Source organism: Camelina sativa, chromosome 2, assembly GCF_000633955.1.
Source record: "Camelina sativa cultivar DH55 chromosome 2, Cs, whole genome shotgun sequence".
In the NCBI taxonomy this organism is placed as follows: Eukaryota; Viridiplantae; Streptophyta; class Magnoliopsida; order Brassicales; family Brassicaceae; genus Camelina; species Camelina sativa.
Window position 1 is genome coordinate 6,032,917 of NC_025686.1, and position 9,854 is coordinate 6,042,770.

The 9,854-nt window shown below is 38.0% G+C and overlaps 1 protein-coding gene across 1 annotated transcript in view; it reads right to left on the reverse strand.

Moving 5' to 3' along the window:
* LOC104748941 overlaps window positions 1-2,146 on the reverse strand; it is an 8,595-nt gene extending 6,449 nt beyond the window's left edge. The window contains exon 1 of the mRNA XM_010470514.1: window positions 83-2,146. Within this exon, the coding sequence (XP_010468816.1) occupies window positions 83-2,146 (2,064 nt within the window). The remainder of the gene's footprint in view (window positions 1-82) is intronic.

Consider the following 9,854-nt stretch of genomic DNA (forward strand, 5'->3'; position numbering starts at 1 on the left):
ATCCATCAATCTGACACCGGGGAGCGTGTGTCTGATCCTCCAAGGTAAGAGGCTCAGTCGAGGTTGAAAGAGAGGATCTTACTTCCTCCCATAACAACTTATCAGAAGTCGCATGGGTCAGAACATCACCTGGTTCTGCCTCGAAACCCTGATAGACTTTTTTATTCCTATCTTTCCAAATAGACCAGACAATCCATGGTAGGTGAAAACCAATATCCGGGACAGCCGACTGGGACGACGCCCTCCAAAAAAGAAAATCAAGATTTGAATAAATAGAAGCAAAGGGGAATCCATCAGTGCATAAATCTACCGGGGATAAATCCCAAATCCGCCGCAAACGGGAACATTCAAAAAGAGCATGATTGATAGTCTCCACTGCCAAGCCACAACGCGTACATAGAGGATCACACCGAACACCCTGATGAGCCAAACGCTCCAACACGGGAAGAGTGCCGGAAGCAATCTGCCAGAAGAAATGCTGAATCTTTGGGGGAACCTGAAGTTTCCAAACCTGAGCCCTAAGAGATGTGCACGTCGGCCCAATCTCTACCTCATTTATTAAATCACGGGCGAGACGGTAGCCAGATTTTACCGAATATTTCCCAGATTTAGTAAAATGCCAGATCAGTTTATCCGATTTAAACGATTTACTAACCTCCATAGATAAAATGATTTGAATATCTACCGGATCAAAAAACTCCTCTAGAATTGGCATATGCCATTCCTTCGTGTATGGATTAATCAAATGGTTGACCATTAGACTGGGAAGTAACTGCCGACCTCGACCATTTGCTGATCTCGGTTGAATATCTGGAATCCATGGATCCCGCCACACTGAGACATTACAACCCAAACCAATCGCCCATCGAGAACCATGTTCTACCAAACCCTTAGTTGAGAAGATGCTCCACCAAGCAAATGAGGGGGAATAAGGTTTCTTAGCCTGTAAAGGATGTGAATTCCAAAAATATCTACCTCGCAACACTCGAGCCATCAGAGACGATGGATAATGAATTAACTGCCAATATTGTTTGGCCAACATAGCATCATTGAATTGTTCCAGTGCGCGAAAGCCCAAGCCGCCTTCACTTTTGTCCTTACATAATCTATCCCACGCCACCCAGTGCAAACCTCGTTCCTTATCATTAGACTTCCACCAAAACTTTGCGATAACACTTGTTAAACGAGACGTTAACTCTGTTGGTAACTTGTAGCAAGACATAACATGAGTTGGAAGAGCCAGAGCTACCGACTTAATCATTACCTCCTTTCCTCCCTTAGATAGAATTTTTGCGGACCAACCATTCACACGATCATCCAAACGGTCACTAACGTAACGGAAAGCCTTTGTTTTAGAACCCTGGAGGTCCTCTGGAATACCCAAATACGAACCCATACCACCCTCACTGGAAATACCCATTACACCTTTCAATTGAGTCCTTACTTCAGTGGGTACTTTTTTGCCAAACATAATGGATGATTTCTCCAAATTTACCTCCTGGCCCGAAGCTCGTCCATAATCACTTATAATATCCATAACCGTACTACATTTAGCAGGGTCAGCCTTACAGAAAAATAAGCTATCATCAGCAAACAAGAGATGTGAGATAGTAGGACAATCCCGAGCTATCTTAATACCCGAAATCCTATGCTCCCGTTCGGCCTTTTTAATATTGGCAATTAAGACCTCAGTACACAGTATAAACAGATAAGGAGATAAAGGATCTCCCTGACGTAGACCCCTCTGAGGTTTGATATAACCTCTGGGTTGACCATTTAGGAGGACTTGATACGAGACTGAAGAAACACACCACATAATCCAAGAAATCCATTTCCTATCGAAACCCAGCTTAACCATTACCGCTTCCAAAAAATCCCACTCAACACGGTCGTATGCCTTACTCATGTCCGTCTTGAAAGCTAGAAACTCTGATTTACACCGTGGATTAGTATTTAAGCCATGAAACATTTCCTGAGCCACCAGGATATTATCGGTAATTAAACGTCCAGAAACGAAAGCCGATTGGGTTTCAGAAACAAGGGATGGAAGAAACCGCTTAAGTCTGAAACAAAGAACCTTAGAAATAATCTTATAGCACACATTACAAAGACTAATTGGCCTAAACTCCGTCATCCATTGAGCCATCTCCTTCTTAGGTATAAGGCATATATTCGTTTCGTTTAACCGAGGATCAAATCGATCAGTGCGGAAAAAATTTAGATAATAATTGCAGTGAGAACTGATTTATTTTACCAAAAGTTTAGAATTCTAGATCTTATTTTTATTGCTTGAACCTTAATTATTTCATTGATTTAATATTTCATAATTACCTGAGAAATTCCCTAGGCCTAACCTTTTGATTTTCTGAATTCACAACACTTTCATTTAATACTTTGCATTGTTATTTCAATTTTAAATTAATCTGTTTAGCATAATTACAAAAACTCCATAATTTATTGTGTAGACTTGAGCCCTTGTGGAATTCGACCCCTAAGTACTGCAGTGATCTCTTAATTTGAGAGAGTAGCTCGAGGGTTAATTTGAGCATATCAGACATGTCCAACACCTTGTTATATATCCATCAATACTTTCTAATCACCATAGAATAAGATTTCCAAATTCTATAAGAAAATTACTATTTTCCTTTTCGTTGTAAGACTCCAATTTAACCAACAAAAGAAATAGTAGTTTTTCTCTTCAATTCATCCTCAAACCGTCCTTCAATATTGCCTTCTCAAACCTTCTAGAAACTTCTCAGTCATATAAAACAACAACAATCCTGTATCACGTCTTTTATCACACAGACACTGCTTCAGATAAACTAATACATCTTCATTCTCCCCCTTTTTAACTATGCTTGTGAACTCATCAGTTCAAACACCTAAACAACATCACTAGACACATCTTCATTCTCTCCCTGAATGAGTCACAACATGGTCAAAACTAACTAGAAAATTCTCTCCGCTTTGCAATAAGCGGTTGATAGCCTAATACACCACCTCCATTGAAATTATCTTTTCTAATCCATATCTTGTTGCGCCTTAGACCTCCATGTTTAACCTCTTGAATCAACCTGAAACAATTCCTCTTAATATGTCTTTGAATTCCACAATGATAACATGTATGACTACAAAACCTTACATCAAAAGCATTCTCCATGCAGCTCCTCTCTCTCAACAATCTGAAACATCTTGGTCTAATATGCCCAACAACACCACAATGATGACAAACTGGTCGAAAAACTTTTCTAGGTGCACTCTGCAACTCGAAAATCCTTTTACTATGCTCTTTCACACATACATTCTCTGTAGCAATCTTCAAAGCAGTCCTTGAAGCAATCTTGACACAGTTCCTCATGCAGACTATTTTTCCACTTGAAACAAACACCGGATCCAATTTTGAAACTTTTCCTTCATATCCAAGGCCACACTTATCTGTCTTGCCATATTTAAAATATGATCCAACTTCTCTGTACCATTATTAAGCATCCTCAAATTCTTTTGAGTATTAAGCATCCTCAAATTCTTTTGAGTTTCTTCAACTCGCAATTTAGCTTATAATGCTTCTTCCTCTATTTTTGTTGCATATTTCTCTGCTTCAACAATTTTAGCCTTTAACTTGAGCTTCTCCTTAATTAAAACTGAATTATCCTCAACTACCTTAAGCCAATGTGCATACAACTTCTCATAACTCTTACCAAGTTCTTCATAACTCATATCCTCTGCATCACTAACATTCTCAAATTCATGTTCTGCTGTAGTTGCAGATTCATATGCAATTGCAAATTTTGCTGCAGATTTAGAAGTAGTTGCAGATGTTGATGCAGAACTATCTTCAAAAGTTGTAAATGCTACAAAATTCTTCAGATCTTCTTCTTCATCTGAATCAGTTTCAGAATCACTAGAAACAACATTCATAGCCTTCTTCTTATGCTTTTGTAGATTGACACAATCTGACCGTACATGATCATATCCTTTGCATTCAAAACATTGAACATTCTTTGATGAAGTTCTCATCTCTTCATCCATTCTATTTTTCTTCTCCTTTCCCCTAAGCTTCAAATATTTAGCAAATCCTTTTGATAACATAGCCATTGAATCTTCATAAAATGATAAAATGATACCTTAAGAGCTACTCCAATCTCAACTTCCTTATTTATTGCTTCCTTAACTTCATCATCTTTCTTCTTTAACTCCTTCAGATTCATATGCTTTGCTTAATTCAAAAGCTTTAATAATCCCAACAAACTCATCAAAAGCCATCTCATCTAAATTTTGAGCTTCTTCAACAACATAAATTTTTGATTCAAATTTTGCAGGCAATGATCGCTTCAGCTTCTTCACAAGCTTTTTGTCTTTGTCCTGCTTTCCAAGAGCAAAAGCCTCATTAGATATATCACATAACTTAGCACTGAACTCAACCACTGAAACAAGTTTATTTTGTGTGGTGATGAATGGTGAATGTATGCAATGGTGAGATATGAATGAAATGATGGATGGGTGTTTCAATTCCCCTTATGATGTGGCAGTATAGGAGGTATCAATCTTAAATGAGTGTTTGTGAACAATTAAGATATGCATATGAATCTAAGTTAAGACAAATGTAAAGATTGCTTGTCACTAACAATCCTAAGATGAAAATGTAAAGATGCAGAAAGTAAACTACAAGAACTAAGAACTAAATGCAAATAAAACTGAATGATTGCAACAGTAATGATACTAGAACAGAAATAGAAACTACTACTAATGAACTAATGCAAGACAGGTAATGAACTGAAAACTAAATGAATGCAACTGGAATGAAATAGGAATGAAATAGGACAATCACAAATCATAAACAAGAGTTCTGGGGATGAACTCGAGCAAGCACTCGACCGAGTGTAGGTCGAGTACAGGGTCGAGCTAGACTAAACGTGAAAACAGAGCAACACAATAAAAACAGAGCAATGCAAAAACGAATCAAACAACAAGCAAGCAATGATATTTAGACTAAGATATTAATAAACAAAGAAGGCCTTGAGGAGGGATTCATGGGCTGAACTAATCATTGTGGTTATCTAACTTGGTCAACAAATCTCAAGCAAACTTTGAGCTAATCTCTAGACATACTATTCTAAGACATGTTTAATCCACTCTCATGGCAAGAAACAATCAAACCTATGCATTTCTAGACTTGTTCTCACAAAGTAAAGAATCTACACAAGCAGGCATTAAGCAATACATCTCAAACCAAACAAGACCTCTAATCTCTTAGCAAGCCTAATGGTAAGCTCTAGATCTAGCCTTATCTATGCTTCTTAAACATTGGTGTGATGCTAAGATGCTTGAAATCAAACCCTACCTTCTCAGATATAGGATCAGCATTAAGAACATCTAGCCTAGAAGAGATCTACAACAATCAAGCTTGACCAAATCAAACAAACCACAAGATCAATCCAGCCTAACCCATCCTCAAGATCCTAGAGAACTACTCACAAGAACACATGATGAACAAAGTCAAAAACCCAGAAAAATACGAAACTTGCATCATTAGAAAGATGAAACAAAGATCTACAATATTGGAGAAAGAATCAAACTCGAATTCTCAATATTAAGAAAGTTATGAAACCAACAATATTGAAGAATTTAGTCTTTTCTCCTTAAAAACAAGTACAAGATCTAAGAAAAATAAAAGTGCAAAAAGAATAATTCCCAAAAGGGTAAAAACTAGGTTTAGAGAATATCTAAAAAGCTGGACTCCTTTGGTGGCTGCAGGTACAAGGCTTTATATAGGAGGGGAGTGGAAGCCCTAAAAAATTCTAAAAGACAAAATAGTCAACGGCTCGGTCAACTCGACCTGTGCTCGGTCGAGTGGCAGGTCGAGCTGGCTTCTCTCGTGCAATCTCCACTCGGTCGAGTCCTCCTCAGTACACGGTCGAGTGTCTGGTCAAGTGTGCGGTCGAGTTGGACTCCGGACCTTGTTGTTTCAGCCTTAACTCTCTTGCTTTCTCCCCATGATTGCTTCACTTCTCCTCAGCATTGCATCCATGCCCCTTAAGCTCCAAAATCACCTGTTTATGCATGAAAAGATGCAAATGCAATGCAACTGAAGTCTAATGCATGATTGGTCCTAAAGCTATGCAATAAAGATTAAAATGGATAGCAAAAGATGCAAAAGATGTGAATAAACTAAGGGAAAACAAGGTAAAATATATGAACATCAACCACAGATTCTTTTCCTTCCATCATTAGATTCTCAAATTGTGATGCTAACATATCCAGCTTTGTTCTCTTAACACTTGTAGTACCCTCAAACATATTCTCCAATGACTGCCTCGCTTTCTGAGTGATACACATTGAGTGTGTGTGAGTGACTTCCTGGATGTCGTAGCTTAAGGCGGTTGGCCTCATAGCGAGCCGGCATGATTTGTTGGTTGCGACCACGGACGGGGGAAGCATTGAGTTTTGAGCAAATATGGACTTTGATGTGATTATATTGGCTAGAGGGAGACCTCATGGTTTAGTCGGAGGTGTGCGGTCTTTTGCGACAGTGCATGGGAAACTTTGGCTGACGGTGTTCAGTCCTGTCGGAAGATGTGTGGGCCGTGTTAACGGTGGCACAGAGGTCCTTGACGGATGGACGGTGCTGCAGGATTCGAGGACAAATCCTTATTGTGGGGGAGAATTGTAACATCCGCGAACAAGTTATTGTATTTTTGGAGTGGGTGTCGATCGACACCAAGGGTGTGTCAATCGACACCACTATTTCTGGGTTCGTCGGGTTTGTTTTAATTCGTGATTTTGGTTTGGTTGGTTTGGTTTGGTTTTGTTAAGGGTTTTAGGGTGTGTCTTGTCGCCGTTTGTAGAAGAAAAAGAGAGAAAATAGAGAACTTGTGGTTTGTGAGTTTTTGGCTTGTTCTTGGTGGTTTTGGTGAGATCTGTAGCTGTGGAAGGGAGAGTTGCTGCTGGGAACGAAGGAGAAGCTTGTGAAGGTGTTGTTTCCACCGATTTCTCAACCCAATCTTCCTGTAAAAGAGTTGAGTGCTTGACCATGGTTGATCTAAGCATGAGATCTCTTTTGTTTGGTTTTTCTTTGTCTATTTGGGGTGTTTGCTTGCTTGGGTTTGTTGTTTCGGGTTTCCCATAGGTTCCCGAGGCATTTGGGTGAGTTTGGGACGGTTTCAAGATGATTTGAAACGGATGATCGATGTTCGTGTTCGTACAGTTCGCGTCTGCAGAAGCAGTGTCGATCGACACCAGTGTGGTGTCGGTCGACACCATGTTGTGTCAGCATCGATCGACACCGACTTAGTGTCGGTCGACACCAGTCTCATCCGAGACTTGTTTTCCTGGTTTGATGTATTGTTCGTGTTATATTTGCTTGCTTAAACATGAGGGTCTCAAATGCTTGTGTGTATAACCTAGTAGACGGGAGGACGGCCTTACTAAGTATTTATGATAATACTTACGCATCTCTATTGTTGTTTGTGGTGTGCAGGTAAAGGTAAAGTGTGATCGTGGAATCAAGGCGATGAGGAGGAGGATGTTCTAGAGAGTTGGTTGATTGTGGTCTAGCTCTTGTTAGGTTGCTAGTGTTGAGTTGATAGAACATTGTAAAATGTTGGAACTTGGTTATTTCATTGTTGGTTTTGGATTATTGCATTGTTGGTTATTGGATTGTTATTGTTGAAATTCTTATTAGTTTAATGGAATTGTTTTGTTATCCGCTGTTGTTGATTGTTGCAAGGTTGTTAGTGGGTATGGGACCACTAGTAAATTAATATTATTTATATAAAAAAACGGGAAGGGTTGTTTCACTTATATATCCATCAAGACTTCCTAATCACCATAGAAGAAGATTTCTAAATTCTATAAGAAATTTTTTTTTTCTTTTTTGCTATCTTCCTTTTCGTTGTAAGACTCCAATTTAATCAACAAAAGAAATAGTAGTTTTTCTCTTCAATTCATCCTCAAACCGTCCTTCAATATTCCCTTCTCAAACCTTCTAGAAACTTTTCAGTCACATAAAACAACATCAATCCTGTATCTAGGGATGTCAAGTTGGGTAAACCAACCCAAACCAACCCATAACCATAAAGATTTAGTATTTAATGGATAATGAGTCAACTCAACTCATTAAGCAAATGGTTTGGATCAACCCACAACTCATTTAGTTTAATGGATTAATGGGTTAAATGAGTTGATCCATTTATATCATAATCAGAAATTTAGACCTTGTGTAATTTTATAAAATCATCAAAGCTTGTGTATTTTTTTATACATAAACTGTTTATGATAAACATGATATATGTCTCCAATTATTCAAATTTTGAAAACCAGAAATTTTAAACAATAATAATCCAGAAATCTTAAGATCCATACTCAATCACTCATCAAAACTCATTACTCAAAAAGTCTTAACTCAACAACATCTTAAGTCATAACCGATTTGTAAACACCTGACCGAAACAAACCCAGTTCACATAATCTCATCAGACACCAAATTGATCTAATGAAATCGATTTGAAGATCAATACTCATCATAACCGTTAATCACAATCTTTTTTGTTAAAGAACCGTTAATCACAATCTGACAAACAAAAACAGAGAATCTAAGCATACACTTTGAAGAAAAGGAAGGTTTTCATCAACGACCTGGAATTAGCCAATTATGTCGTGTAGAATCATAAGAGCATGAGGTCGGTTAATCAAATCACAGCTAGAACCCATAAAAACTCAGACAACTACGTAAAAATATAACTACTAAACCAATAAATATGAACAGATCGAAGAAGAAGTGGGAGAGAGAGCGAAAATCGAAAGAAGAAGAAGAAGATATTTTGGAAAGAAGGTATTCAAATTTAATTCAATGGTTTGGTTTGAGTTAACCCATAAACTCATTTTAATCCAATCCATTTCAACTCAATCCACTAAACTAATAAACCAATTTGACTCATTAACCCATTAATACTCAAATTATCAACTCAATAAGTTTTTGGATTGGTTTGGTTTGAGTTAATCCATTAATTTTGACCCATTTTGACATGTCTACCTGTATCACGTCTTGTATCACACAGACACTGTTTCAGACAAACTATTGGAGATAACCGGTTTAATTAACTTGGTATAGTTTATGTAGGATTAAGCTTCCTTTTACTTAATCTTACTCTGGTATATAAACTGATGTAAACATACTATTCTACATTAATGAGAAATATAGTTTTATCTGATTCTTGTTATGGTATCAGAGCTAACAGAATTTCCAAGCTTCCGCCATTGTTTCTCATTCATCTTCTTCGATTGAGCTGAGATTGAGCTTGCATCTTCAAATCATGAGCAGTTTGATTTCCTAGATTCTCATCGATTTTGTTCTTTGCTTTTCTTTCGCTGTACTCAAATTTCTTTTGTTCGCGTCTTTCATCTTCTTCTTCTTGCTTTTGATTTTGATTTCTTTGACCTAGATCTGTTGCTCTCTTCTTCGATTAATCACTCTGCACAGATCCTCTTTGCCGTTCTCAATTTCCTCATCGGCAATGGGTTCGGTTAATCTAGTAAATACAGCGACTCAAAGCAATGTTAATCAAGATCCAGATCAATACGAGAATCATTATTTCTTGCACGCGGCGGATCACGCCGGACTCGTGCTTGTTTCCTATCGTCTTACCGATGGATCTGAGTTTCATTCTTGGCGTCGTTCCATTCTTATGGCGCTTAATGTTAGTAATAAACTTGACTTCATCAACGGTACAATCCCTAAACCTCCTGATACTCATCGTGATGCTGGATCTTGGTCTAGGTGTAATGACATGGTAGCTACCTGGTTGATGAATTCAGTTTCTAAAAAGATTAGCCAGAGTCTATTGTTTATGTCTACT